This window comes from Myxine glutinosa, chromosome 11 (assembly GCF_964187855.1).
Source record: "Myxine glutinosa chromosome 11, kmMyxGlut1.1, whole genome shotgun sequence".
In the NCBI taxonomy this organism is placed as follows: domain Eukaryota; kingdom Metazoa; phylum Chordata; class Myxini; order Myxiniformes; family Myxinidae; genus Myxine; species Myxine glutinosa.
This window is the reverse complement of record NC_136271.1, coordinates 113,295,623-113,310,693: the sequence shown is the minus strand read 5'-3', so window position 1 is coordinate 113,310,693 and position 15,071 is coordinate 113,295,623. Positions and strand designations below refer to the sequence as shown.

The following is a 15,071-nucleotide window of genomic DNA, read 5'->3' as shown; positions in this document are numbered from 1 at the left end:
GCTAAATTTTTTGTGTTCTTTATTCTAAAATCACAGAAAATTGCAAAGCTCCTCTCACCCGAATGCAGGACAGAAGCAAGGAGGGCAAGACCATTGGCGATTACTTCAGGAGGAACTTCAGGGTGAGTGGGTGACGGAGATGGTGGAGGAGAAGACGTGGCAGAGGCAGCAGAACGAAAGAGTGTTGTTAGAACCTCAATAAGACCCGAGTCGTGAAAATACGGAGCAGCTTTCTCTGTACAGCAGGGCAGACAATGCAACCGGCATTTTTGGTTATTTGCATCAATGCTTCTTCAATTTTGGAAACTACAGGTATCTAGGTATTTCTACTTGTAAGAGGAAATATTGCCATCATGACAGTGCTTTCTCTACAAATAATTTTAGCCAAATACTCCTGTGTAGCCTTTAGTTTTTCTGTCCATTACATTTGTACAGGTGTGCCAATTTTCACAAGATTTTTGGAAGCAATGCAGACCGACAGTTGCCAATAAAAACAAAATAATTTTAAAAAATAACAAGAATGGATCTTGGTTGATCACCTACCTCCGCTAGGCTGAACAGTTTACGTTTTGTATCCCACTGATAAGCTGGATCTGCATCTGGACCTAAGCCAAAATCTAATCAGCTTGTTCTTCTCACCTACCCAACTCATGTACCTACAACAACAACAACAACATGCATTTTAAAGGCCATTTTCCCTACTAGAGCGGGGGTTAGCCTTGTGGTCCCCATGACAATCTTCTCAATTTTGCCCTATTTTCTGCATCTCTCCTTGTTAACCCTCTTGCCCGCATTTCTTCTTCCACCATCTTTAGCCAAGTCTTTCTCTGTCTTCCCCGTCCTCTACTTCCTTCTACATTCATTTCCATCACTCTTCTCAACCAGTCACTTTCATCCTTCCTCAACACATGACCAAACCATCTCAACCTGTTCCTCTTCACAGCATCAATCACAGGCTCTATTCCCATCATCTTTCGCAATTCATCATTTGTTTTCCTCTCTCTCAACGATACTCCGCACATCCGTCGAACCATTCGCATTTCCAGCCTTTCCAACCTTCGTTGCTGCTCTACGTTCATTACCCATGTCTCGCTCCCATAAATCATAACACTTCTCACACATGCAGCATACACCTTTCCCTTCAGCTTCAACGACACTCCCCTCATCATCAGCACGCCACTCAGTTCCCAAAACTTCTTCCATGCACATCTCACTCTAGCAACCGTTGCCGAGTCTGATCCACCTTCTCCATTCAGCATGTCTCCGAGGTAGCAAAATGTTTTCACACCTTCCAGCTTCATGCCGTCTCCAAGATCCAACTCAACATTTCCTCCATCTGCAGCTCCCTCTGTGCACACCTTACATTTGAATGTAGCTGCCACACTGGTTAATGACCCTCTCAGACCACTACATTTTTGATGAACCTACTCAGTGCACATTGTACATTGAATGGAGTTCACTCCGACACCCTTCCTACACACAGCACATGGCCACTTCCCAGTTCTTTCCACCTCCCCACATGCTTTACCACTTGCCATCACCTTCGTCTTTCCGATATTCACCTTCAGACCTTTTGTCTCCATACATTCCTTCCACTTGTTCATCTTTTCCTTCAGTCCATCCATACTTTCCGCAATCAACACCAGATCATCTGCATACAACAACTCCCACGGTAAACCCTCCTTTACGTTCTGAGCCAGCACCTCCATCACAGCTACAAATAGTAGTGGACTTAGTATCGACCCCTGATGCACTCCCACCTTCACCTCAAACTCACCACTGTTCCCGTCCTTCGTCCTTACAGCTGGCGCGCTCTTTTGTACATTGCCATCACTACTCTGATCAACCATTCCTCCACTCCTAACTTCCTCAATGCCCATGATCTCATGGCCCTCAATGTCGCCTCTTACGACACGCAGGGATACGGTGTACCTATTCTAACCAGGGTACACACCGGGTACCAGGGTACACAGCTCTGGACAGATGAGTCAAAGGTAGAGCTATTTGGCCACAGTACCAGAAGACATGTTTGGCGAAAACCAAAGACAGCATTTTACCACAAGAACCTGATACCAACTGTAAAGCAGTTATGAGGAAGTTACAACTAGGTACAACAACTCATGTACCTAGTTTTGTCATAATCCATCCACAACTTTTTGAAATAGCATGCTATATCATTTTTCGCCCCATCTCTCAATGTTGAAAAATTACTTTAGAAACACAGTATCCAGATCCGGATCTGGATTTTCACCAAAATCTAATCAATCCGTCCTTGACAGGCACCCAACCTGTCCACCATGTTTCATCCGAATCCATCTATAACTGTTTGAGATATTGTGTGATATATGGTTTTTGGCCCCATCTCTGAATGGTGAAGAATCACTTCAAAAAAAATCTCGTATCTGGATACAGAGCCGGATCTTCACCCTAATCTAATCAATTCTTCCTTGTCACACACCCAACCTGCCCACTAAGTTTTGTCTGAATCCGTTCATAACTTTTTGAGATATCGTGCTATATATCGTTTTTGGCCCTATCTCTCAATGGTGAAGAATCAATTAAAAATTATACTATCCAGATTTGTGTCCGAATTTTCACAAAAATCTAATCAATCCGTCCTTGTCATTCAACCAACCTGTCAACCATGTTTCGTCCGAATTTTGGCTATAACTATTTCAGACATCATTTTGAAACAGACAGACTAACAAATAAATAGAGGTTAAAACATAACTTCTGTCCACCTTAGGTGGCGAAGGTAATAAATAATAATAATATTAATAACTAGAACTACTGATTATAACTGCGAGTAGTTATTCCAGGTCCCGAACGACGCCCTTTCCAATGGCGATGCCATCCTATGACGAAGCCATCCCTCACCGCTCGTTCCAATGACACTGCCGTCCAATGCCAATATCTTCCCATGCCTCCCGTCATAATGATGATGCCATTCTATTACATCATTTTGATCAACCTATATTTCTCATGGTGAGTCGATCCCAAGAACAGCCACTTATAACTGCGAGCAGTGATTTCCATGTGGGCGCTTACAAAACCATGAGCAACGAGGAATAAAGTTTGATAAGAATGACGTCATTGTTAACATTGAAAAGTCAGTTTGGCAGCCATATTAGATTGAAGGAAAACATTTTAAAATCTTTTTCTCTGGAACCAGTTCATCGATTGATGCAAAACTTCGAATATATCATCCACTAGCCATGTGGAAAAAGGTTTCAAAACAATGACATCATAGGCCACATGGTTTGGCATCCATATTGTAGAGAAAACCTATAGAAATCCCTTTCTCTGAATCCACTGAACCAATGATGTTTTAGTTATCAAACTTTTATCCCCATGGGTACTTGTTAATATACATAAAGTTTTGCAACGATTGGTTCAACAGTTTGACATAGAATTTTAAAAGTTTTTAGCTTTAATCCAATATAGCTGACAGACCATGTGACTTGTGACGTTTTAGTTATCAAACTTTATTTAGCATGTGCAGTCGATCATATATATGAAGTTTCGCATCGAACTGTTAAGTGGTTTCAGAGAAGAACATTTTAATGCATTTGGTTTTTTTTCGATCAAATATGGCTGCCAGACCACGTGACCTATGACATCATAAATTTAAAACCTCACTCAAATTGGGTAGTCGATCACATATAAAAAGTTTTGCATTGATTCGATAAGGTTCATTTTTATATTCAATATGGCCGCTTCACCTTGGATTCCACATTTTTTCAATTTGAGAATTATTTGTGATAGTTCATAAACAATTTTCAAAACACCAATCTTATGGTATTTTTTTTTGAATCACAAGATTTACAGGAGACTTGTATTTGACTATTTCATTTTTGCTTTAATTTTGTAATCATCGGGTAAACATCGATGAAATTTGACGATTATTCACTTGACAGTTGTCAAAGGAATATCATTGCGCAAGGAAAGTTTCTTTACAGCATGAAGGATTCACACATTTGCTCATTGACAAGGTACTTATATTACACTGACCAGAAACACAGGGTACAAAATACAACAAACGATATAGTGCAAATGAGTACAGAGGAGTATTTGAGCACAAAGCAAGCAAACGTCATGCAAACATATGACATATTGAGCTGAGTGTAGGATATTGAGATCATAATAATCCAAATGGGTGAGAAATTACCAAGGCAAAATTGAGAGATGATGGTTAGTGCAAGCAATGCCTCACACTGCATTAAAGAAAACTGGCTGTTTATCATGGCAACCAGTGGTACCACTGCACCCACTTCAACAGACACCCGGCACACCTCCTGAGGATGCACAAAAGGCAATAAAACAAGCAGATTATTGAGGAAGTGAATAATGTAGTTGTGCAAGTGAAGAAACTTTCAGTGTGGGTAAGTAATGCAAGTTGATTGGACACTTAAGACTACAGCCTTCTGAGTCAATTTCAGTTGCAAACTGATGACTGCATCATAATTCAGAAAGCAGTGCTACTGTAATGACATGCATTTATATTCGACATTTGGTTGAGAAAGTGTGACAGTGTGTGACCTTATCTCGAGAATGTCTGGGGAGAGCGGATAGAAGACGGCTGGCCTCAGCAACAACACCCGTACTCTGATTCCGACCCTCACTCCATTCAACAAGACGGTGTGCCACATCACTCCTCTGACCCAGACAGAGTGCAACTGATGCTGGGGAGATTGACAAGCAGGCATTACACTGAATAACAGGAACACAAAAAGGAAACAATAAGAGACGAGATGATTACGAATGAGTCATTAAGGGAGAGGTCGGTATGTGTATGTTCTCCTTACATTGCCCTTCTGTGAGCATGCGCAGAGTACCAATCAGTCGAAACTGTACAGGTGACGAATCGGTTCGAAGAAAGGCAAGTACGGTGTCGAGGACACCTAACTCCACGAGACGTGGTTTGTTCACAGCTGTTGGGAAAGTGATGCCATGAAGGAAGAGTCAAAACTAATAAACAGTATGAAACTTGTATTCATTTTTCATAGCTATGTGTAAATGGTAAATGGATATTCAGACTGACAAATATAAAGTAAGCCATACGATTACAAGATTATAACACCATTAAGTTCAAGTTTAAAGATCATTTACCTGGTATGGCTAGGTTACGGAGGGCACTCAGTACAGCATGTTGCAAAGTTTCATCGTACAGCACTTGAGAGCCAGTGCTTCCATCTTCAGTACTTGGTGGAGCTTGTCGTTGAAGCAACTCAAGTAAGCGTGGCACTGCCTCACCCTTGACTAATCGGATGCAGTTGTCATCTTATTATCACCAAGACAAAGGAAGGAGGGGAAAAATTGGAGTGAAAAAACAACACAGTGGCAACAACAACAACAATAAACAACAATAAATGCACGGAAGTCAGCTCTAGTGTGTGAACCGATTTAATAATTGACATTATTGAATAGGAAATTAAATGTTTTCCCCAAGTAAAGAATATGAAGGATGGTTTGTGACAAAGGTACCAATACACAATGACCTACCTCCTTTAAAAATGCCATAAGAGTATCAACATTGACAAGCAAGTGTTAACAGAGGAGGCAGGGAGTTTATCATCTCTTACGAGGAACGGTGTAGTATTTACACCTGTTGTTTGTATCCTTTATGACGTCCTTTAAAACAGTAGGTTTCCTGTTTGGAAACTTTTTGCTTGTTTTAACTTGATCATAAACTGACGTATGTGGACAGACAAATGGATGGACATCAACCAATCGCTTAATCCCACTTATTGCTTTCCGTGCATGGGGTAAAAACCTGAGGCAGCATCAGCAGGCAATGTTGGCCAACAACTCTATCAGTTCCCGGTGCTAGCCTCCCCACCTTCCTCCTTCTGCCCATGGTACCAGCTACCCAAGGTTCCTCCATGCAGTGTTAGCCCCGAGTAAAATAGCCTCCTCCCCATGTCAACCCCCTTGTTTTTCTGAGCAATCTACACCTTACTGGATGGAGTAACCATACAAAAATACTACCAGTGAATTACAATGAAGGCATCGTATGCAAAGGAGAATGAGGTTCATAGATTCAAGAACTGAGAAAGGAGAGTTTGCTCAGAAAGATGACAATCATCTGAAAATTTTTGTCTTAAAGCAAGATGCAAAGAAAAATTGCTTACCACCAGAAGAGAGTAAAATTTAATAATTCCAAGCTCCTTCGTAAAATCAATGACATCTCCTGAACTGTAGATTTCCAGGCCACTCAAATTACATGACCACAGACCCCAAGTTTTATGCATACTAGGGGGCCCAATGGTCCATTGGTCTTCATTGGGCCCTCAGGGTATTTTGGGGTCTTTTAGGTCCTCAGGATCTTTTGGGTTCTTCGGTGGGGACTTTTGGGTCCTCTGGGAGTTTGGGTCCTCAGGGACTTTTGCATCCTTGGGGTCTTTTGGGGCCTCTGGATCTTTAGGGGTCTTAAGGATCTTAGTACTCATTAAACTTTGAGTTTAACAAACTCCCACAGAAATTCATTATTCATTAGTTCATTCATTCGTTCAATGAATTGGTAATTAGTAAATTAGTAATTAATTAGAATTGGTAATTCAATTAGTAATTATTTCATTAGGTTCATTAGTTTGAGTTTATGGGAGTTTGGGGTCCTTTGGAAGGATTTTGAGGATTAAAGGGCCTTCAAAGGTCTCAGCAGTCTAAAGAGTTAAAAGGTACATTTCAATAGTACGTAATAAATAATTAATTAATGGACGTACATAATTAATAGACAAAAAGTACGTGTGTCTCTCTCTCACACACGCACACACACACACACACACACACACACACACACACACACACACACACACACACACACACACACACACACACACACCTCTCAGCCATTTATAGTAGATATGGCTAACAGATTATTTGAGCTCTGGGATGAGCCAGCCAGCATGATGTTCATGTTTAAGTTTTCAACAGAACTAAAATTGTTCATAAAAAGGTGATAGGCAAAGGTAGGAATGGAAGGACGCCTCGATTTAGCTCTTACACAAGCCTCGATGTTGTATACAAAAAAAAAAAAAAAAAAAGGAACAGAAAGTGCTGTATTAGGGTTTCACCACAATTTGCATCTCAAACTATAGAATTCTAAAGTTGAGGCATGAGGTATTGATTGAAAGGTGTGTGGAATGTAATGTGCAGGATTTCAGAAGTGTAATGTTAAGAGTGAACGCACCACTGCGGGCAAAATTTGCGATGGCAAGAGCACCCGCAAGCTGTAGATGAGGTGTTGGAGAGTTTAACCAGTGGAGAGTGGCCGAGAGGACAGAATCTTCTCCTTCACCAAATACGTTTTGCATTGATACTTCTGCCGAATTAGATAGAATTAAACAGAATTAGAGACAGAATTAGCCTTTGGTCAGAAACATTTTGTCTTATGGATTCAAACAAACATCAATGCCCTCCCTATCATTACCCCTACTGCCCCCAATCATTCTCCATAAATCCAGCTGCAATTCTCCCATGTCATTGTAAAACTGCCGTAAAAGCACCTTACTTGGTATCCTTCGAGTGTCTCACCTCCCAGCAGCAGTAAAACCAAGAGATCCGAAGCAGCTTTCAACTCTGCTAATCTCTCCTCACTCCCCGGATGCTCTCCTTGGCTCCCCTTCTCACATTCCATCACTACTCTCAGCAGAAGTTGTGGAAGACCTGCACTTACAAGTCTCTCTTTCACCTCATCTGTAGAAGGTAAGATTGGAAAGGTTGTGAAGAAAGCAAGAATGGATGGATACTCCTTCTCATGCCATTAGGCGCATAGGGCTGCCGAGGCCGTTTCATCGGCTGGGGAGTACAATCCTGGACGGGCTGCGACCCCGACGCAAGAAGTCATGGCAGGAATTTGGAATTTGGTCAGGGTGCCGGCGATAGCCCACTTACTCTTTGCGAAGGACACCGAGATCGTTAATGTCCACCAACTACTGCTGGCAAGACAGGATGCCCGTTTTAATACTCATCCCAGGGATAGCACACACACATTTATGCCTCACCCTGCCTGTGAGACACCAGGATGAGATTAAGAAAGACAAAGCTGAAGAAAAAATTTGTCTGTTTCCAGCCTCAGAAAGAGAAAAATGGAAAATTGCTTCATCCTTATCATTCAAATGTGAAGAAACAAGGTGCTAGTTAAAAAAACGTGCATAATCTCACATCTTTACGCACGCATGCACGTGCAATGCACACAGTGTAGCATACATGGCAATGTAAAAATATATAAACATGAAGAACTCAGAAAATGACCATTAAAGACCTATAAGAAGGTGTATGGCAATAGATTATACAGCGATAACTCACCATGTTCTGCCATTGCAGCGATTACGTCCAAGATAGTCTCTCTCCTTTCTCTCTCACTTTCTCCTTGTGTCTCCGTCTCATGATCTGGCGTTCCCTGGCATTCTCCCGCTTGCTTTCTTTCAGCAGAATGACGAAGAAGAGTAACAAGTTGAGAGCACAATGGGGTTTTCAGAATTTCTTCCCGACTCAAATCTGTGCGGCAGACAGTGGGCAAAAGAAAACGATGTCATTTACTGTCTATTGACTATGCATATGCCAATTCCATGTTGTTCTGTGGTGTATAATATGGAGAGCTATACTGTACAATTGACAATTTGAAATTTCTCACTAGAACGCAATGTGTGTCTCATATTGAGGGCAACCACAAAGGAATCCAAGAGCAATTCACAAGCAAAATTGTGCCTACAAAAAAAAAAAACCTCAGAAATAAAAAACAAAAAAACATTGTAATCGTACATACACAGCAATAATACACCAATGTAATCATACATACACCAAGTTACCAAGAGAGGCCACATTGCCAAGGGCAACAAGCACCATATCTGTCAAGTTGCCATGGCATTGCACTCGCTCCAACAAGGTAGAAAGGTTGCCAAGCAACCCAGCTTGCACCAATCGTCGTTGCAGTGGTTCTAGATGGAAAAAGGGGTGGGAGTGTGTTCATCCAAGAGAATAGTTCCTGAGAATATAAAGTTGTGCTAAACTGGTGCAAAAATTGATTGTGCTTTTGTCATATTCCAATGGAAAAAATTACAAGTGGAATACAGTGAATGGTGAGAGTTGAAGCAGGAAGGTATCGTTGACATGTACCACAACACCAACTATGTATAATCCTTAAAAATAGGGGCAATACCCCTGGCGCTCACCTGGTAAAATAAACAGTATACTGCACTGACTAAAGGTATTTTAAACCAATTGCAATGGTTGCTTGAAGACAGAGCAGCATGTAGAATCATACAAACATAATCATAAGACTTTAAAAGAACAAAAAAAATAACCATTTTGGGGGGCAACCCCTCCTCCCCCCACCCCCACACCCATATACATCATCAGACCCCAATTTTTCTAATGCGTTGAACAAACATTGGTACATCACGGGTGATTAAGGTTGTGGTCAAGTTTCACTGAAATTGTGCATGTAGTTTCAGAGAAAAGAGCAAATACCTACTTTGAGGGGGGAGAAGGGGAGGAGCGGGCAACATGCCCTCCCCCCCGTAAACCCCATGAGGGCCCGATTACTTAAAATGTCATGAACAAACTTGTGGTCGACTTTCTTCAGAAGTGTGTGTGTGACGTTTCTGAGAAGAAAGCAAATACCCATTTTGGGGAGAAACCTCCCATCCCCCCCCCCCCCACACCTCCCCTTAGGGCCAGATTAATTTTAATACCGTGAACAAACTTTGGTACATCACAGGTGATGAATGTTGTAGTCAGGTTTCATCAAAATTGCTTGTTTAGTTTCTGAGAAGAGAGCAAATACCTATTTGGGGGGGGGGGGGGGGGGGGGGGGTCAAACCTGGATCCACTTTGACCCCTGGTAGACCCCCTTCGACCCAGACTTTCTTAGTGTCGTAAACAAACTTTAGTCATAACATACCAAATATAATTTGTGCCAAGTTTGGTCACAATCTCATTAGCGGTTTCAGAGATGAAGTTGCAAGTGTTTACGGACTGATGGACAGACGACGCGCCATCCATCGTATAAGCTCCCTGGAACTTTTTTCCAGGTGAGCTTAAAACGAATACTTGCATTTATGTTGTCTTTTGTCTTTAATTTATGTTCTTTGAAAAATAATTAATATTGTACGGAATAAAATATGTAACTAGAACGCCACTCAGTGGAGCGCATACTCCCGCCGTGGGTCAAGTTGGAATAATACGTTTTGTTTAACATCCCCTCTCCCCAAAACAAAAAATGAAAAATAAAGTAGGCCCGAACTATCAGAGAATTTATTTTGATGTATCTCGGAATTAGAGGAGAAAAACATCATTTAAGAATAAGAATAAAAGCTTTAATGCAGTAAAACAGAAAAAATCTTTCCCAAAAATATTCCCCAAAAAAATTCCTGGATCCGGAATAATATCCTGAGCTTCATAAAAACGAATCAATTCTTCCTTATCCCAAGGCCAATCATCCCACCAACTTTCATCCAAATCCGTTCAGAACTTTTCCAGATATCTTGTTCACGAACACACGAACACGCGAACACACACACACACACACACACACACACACACACACACACACACACACACACACACACACACACACACACACACACACACACACACACACTCGATCGAATGAAGGCCGTCCGCATCCGCTTGGTACACAAACTAAACTTCACAAAAACGCCTACAAAAATTATATATATATATATATATATATATATATATATATATATATATATATATATATATATATATATATATATATATATATATATATATATATATACATACAGTGCATTCAGAAAGTATTCAGACCCCTTCACTTTTTCACATTTTGTTATGTTGCAGCCTTATGCTGAAATCGTTTAAATTAATTTTTTCCCTCATCAATCTACACTCAATACCCCATAATGACAAAGAGAAAACAGGATTTTAGAAAGTTTTGCAAATTTATTAAAAATAAAAAACTGAAATATCACATTGACATAAGTATTCAGACCCTTTGCTGTGACACTTGAAATTTAGCTCAGGTGGCTCCCATTTCTCTTTATCATCTTTGAGATGTTTCTACACCTTCATTGGAGTCCACCTGTGGTAAATTTAATTGATTGGACATGATTTGGAAAGGCACACATCTGTCTATGTAAGGTCTCACAGCTGACAATGCATATCAGAGCAAAAACCAAGCCATGAGGTCGAAGGAACTGTCTGCAGAGCTCAGAGACAGGATTGTGTCGAGGCACAGATCTGGGGAAGCCTACAAAAAAATCTCTGCTGCATTGAAGGTTCCCAAGAGCACAGTGGCCTCCATGATTCTTAAATGGAAGAAGTTTGGAACAACCAGGACTCTTCCTAGAACTGGCCGCCCGGCCAAACTGAGCAATCGGGGGAGTTGTCGTGGGTAGCTGGAACCATCTCGATGTAAATAAGTAGAGGACCTGTCTAGACCGAATGTCGGATCAAGTGTGTACTTGTGATCATACAAGAATGATCGTGTGTTAAATAGTTGTTGGGATTTGGCTAATTCCCGCGTGTTTGAAACCTGTGATCTACCCTTTGTCCCGTATGGCAGCACATCACACACATTAGATAGGCCCATTAGCACCACATTAATTAATTCCCCCTCCGCCACAATAAGACTGCCCGAAAAGACCGACAGGAAGCGGCCGCGTACAACTGCGCCATGGCAGGCAAACATCACTGAAAAACTGAGGCCACGCCCACCGAAGGTTTGGTGGGCGGGTTTCACGACTGGGGGGGGGGGGGGGGGGAGGGGGAGACTCATGAATTGGGAAGAGGTCCGGATGATGTCAGAGCACGCCGAACAAGAGACTTGGAGCGGCGGACATTTTGTCACTTTGGTGGTGAACGATGGTGTGCCAACATTGTCCCTTCTCATTCTTGGACTGATCCTGCCCGGATCTCTGTCTTCCTTTGGTCTTCTCGTTTTGGCCCCCCTCCGGTCTGGACCTCATTCTGCCCCCTTGCCTTTCTCGCGATTGGACCTGTTCTGGCCTTTGGACGGTGGAGCGACGATCGTGCGAGCGGGGCCTGCCGGGTGGTGTGCGCTGATTAGCGGAGCGCGCGAACGAAGCGGACTGAGACCTCCTTCCCGCCAAGCACGGAGCCTCGTCCGGACGCGAGTTTGGGGCCTGGACGACAGCAGACAAAGATAAGACGCGCATTCACAAACATAACGTTTTATTTTATTCATCCTCCCCATCTGTTCTGTATTTGAAGTGAGGTGTGGGGATGTCCCGATATAGGATTTATTTATTTCATCGCGTTCTTTGTATCGGGGTTCCGTTTAATAAATATTCCTTTGTGCATTCTAAATTCCGTGTTCATGTGAGTTTAATTATTTGCAGGGGTGAAGACTGCGTGGGGCCGACAGGTAAGCACAGCATCCTCCTCCAATCCCCCGGCTCGTGTGTCGATCTGCCATTGAATTGGAAACGCCTCCAGGTAAGCTCGATTCCATCCGCGATCCCCCGGTCTTACCGAGGGGCAATCACACGACAATATATATGTGTATATATATACATATATATACATAATTATATAAATATATACATACATATATTATATTATTTATATATATATATATATATATATATATATATATATATATATATATATATATATATATACAGGCATACCTCGTTTAACGCTTAGGATGCGTTCCTAGAAGTGTGAGTGCTAACCGAATCGGCTTTATACGGGGCCATTATAACATGACAGATATGGAGATGCGTTTCCCGACAGCGTCATTTCTTTATAAATAAAAATAATAATTTGTTAATACCCACGTAAAATAACATCAGTAAGTCATACGTATACTGTATTAACACTCACGAGTGAATTTTGTCAGCGCTTGGATTATGTTTACGATGAGGTGGGAAGAACTACTGTTGGGAAGATGGGCCAGGCCATGGCTCATCCTCCTGCAAAACTGTAGATCCCTTCTTGAAGTAGGCATCCAGCATTGACTGTCTTGCCCAGAGCTTCTACTCCCAGAGCATTTCTCTGTAGCTGGAAACTGCGTCGAGCAAATTTCTGCTGGCTTTTGTGCTGCGGTTCCAATCCGGGTCATTTTCAGAGAAGACGTAAATTACCTCGTTCAGCTTCGTGAGGCCCTCATTCAAAACGGCTGTGGTGAGGTTTCGCTGAGGTTTCGCCTCATCTACACCAGCGTCCTCGGCCTCTCCTGTAGCACGCTGTTCTTCCATCTCCAGCAGTTCCTCATTTGTTAGGGTATTCCCATGTAAATGCAGTAGCTCATCCACATCATCAACGTCGACTTTGTCCAGTCCAACTAGGTTGGCTGCCCGGACGATGTCGCTGGTGATGGATTACACCAACTGCTCGAATCCCATGAAGTTCTTGCATGCATCCGGCCGTACCTTCTGCCACACAGCATTCATGCAGGTGTTGATGACTTTCTCCCAGGCAGTGCCGATGTTTCCATTGGCCTTCATAATGTTGAAAGACCTCCAGAAGTCCCTACTTGACTGCTGATTGGGACCATCTGTTGCCTCAACAAGGTGCCTGAAGGTCCGTCTCAGGTCGTATGCCTTACATTAGTTATAACCCCCGGCCCATCGGTTGCAAAAGGGAAGTCGTGTTGGGAGGAAGGAGCACCACCTCGACAGGTAGTGAAGTCCAGAGGCCTTCAAGGTTGTTTGGGTGGACTGGAGCATTGTCCACGAGCAACACTGCTTTAGATTCAAGATTGTTTGCCTCGCAGTAATGCTTCACAGCAGGGCAAAAACTTGAAACATACCACTGTTGAAAAGTGGCCATTGTCACCCAAGCCTTCTTGTTGGACTTCCAGATGACAGGCAACTTTTTCTTTGAAAACCCATTCATCACTCGTGGATTTCTGAATGGTACACAAGCATAGGTTTCACCTTAAAATCCCCTAAAGCATTACTACCAAAGAGCAACGTAAGGTGATCCTTGGAGCCTTGAATCCTGACGCATGCGACCCTTCACGGGAAATGAATGTGCAAGACGACATGCGCTTCCAAAACAGCTCAGTCTCATCCACATTGAAAACGAGCTGAGGAAGGTAGTTTCCATGCTCAATGATCACTTTGACCTTGTCGGGAAATTCAATGGCTGCCTGGTGATCAGCGCTTGCAGATTATTCACCACAGATGTGGATGCTATGGAGGTTACCGTGCTGTTTAAATCTATCAAAACAACCTCTGCTGGCTGTGAATGTTACCGACGTATCTTCTTCTTGAATGTGATTGAAGATGCTTCTTGGCTTTTCCATTATTATCAGCTGGCGTTGGGGCATGTTTCGTTGTTTGGTCATCCACCCATATATTAAGTCTATTTTCCATTTTTTCAAGCAAATGGCTCCTTGAACGAGTCACCTTCGTTGATGATAAGTTTGAGGTCGTCGTTGCAGAAGCTTTTATCTTGTCTGCATTTTTTACAATTGTTCTGATCGTCGATGTAGCCAAGTTCAAAGAGGCGCCGACATCAACCTGACGCTCACCAGCTTCCAAACGCCGTATCACTTGCAGTTTCACAAACATGCTAATGCTTTTCCTAGACATCTTAGATGCACTACTCTCACTGGAAGTTGCAGGCTGTTTTCCAGACATTATGGGTGAAAACATGGGAAGAGTTTGCGAGGGAGCAAGAACGTTTACACACGCGGTGGAGGCAGAGCGTGAACAAATACCCTCTGAGCCACTCGCAGCCAATCACGTATGTGAAGCACTCTCATTGGCTGATTTAATGTTTATTGTAATGGCGGCCGCTCTTGAGAAGTTTTAAGTGTTGTTTGGAATTAATTTTTGCCATTTCTTTTATTTCAGTAGAATATTGAATATAATTTTAAAACCGCGTTGTAACGAATCAGTGCTATGCGGGGTAGTGTTATGTGGGGTCTCAGTGTATATACATATATTGTATACATATATATATGTATATATCTAAAGGAAGATGGAAAAGATATATGGAAATGCTGTTGAATACAGAGAATGAATGGGATGGCAACATAGAGAGTAACCCAGTTTTAGGACAGGCAGAGAAGATAACTGAGAAGGAAGTTGAGGAAGCGATAAAAGCAATGA

The 15,071-nt window shown here is 42.3% G+C and overlaps 1 protein-coding gene across 3 annotated transcripts in view; it reads right to left on the bottom strand.

Annotated features, from left to right (window-relative positions):
• Positions 1 to 15,071, bottom strand: part of RAP1GDS1 (Rap1 GTPase-GDP dissociation stimulator 1) — a 70,657-nt gene that overhangs the window by 1,082 nt on the left and 54,504 nt on the right. For 2 of the 3 annotated variants that reach the window (XM_068131248.2, XM_068131249.2), the window contains 9 exons: positions 8,811 to 8,939; positions 8,308 to 8,499; positions 7,534 to 7,695; positions 7,190 to 7,321; positions 5,110 to 5,280; positions 4,806 to 4,931; positions 4,540 to 4,682; positions 4,169 to 4,295; positions 59 to 235 (listed from right to left, as the gene is read on the bottom strand). In XM_068131248.2, coding sequence (XP_067987349.1) covers positions 59 to 235; positions 4,169 to 4,295; positions 4,540 to 4,682; positions 4,806 to 4,931; positions 5,110 to 5,280; positions 7,190 to 7,321; positions 7,534 to 7,695; positions 8,308 to 8,499; positions 8,811 to 8,939 — 1,359 coding nt within the window. Of the gene's footprint in view, positions 1 to 58; positions 236 to 4,168; positions 4,296 to 4,539; positions 4,711 to 4,805; positions 4,932 to 5,109; positions 5,281 to 7,189; positions 7,322 to 7,533; positions 7,696 to 8,307; positions 8,500 to 8,810; positions 8,940 to 15,071 lie in introns of those variants that run through there. The other variant, XM_068131250.2, reaches the window with a different exon arrangement.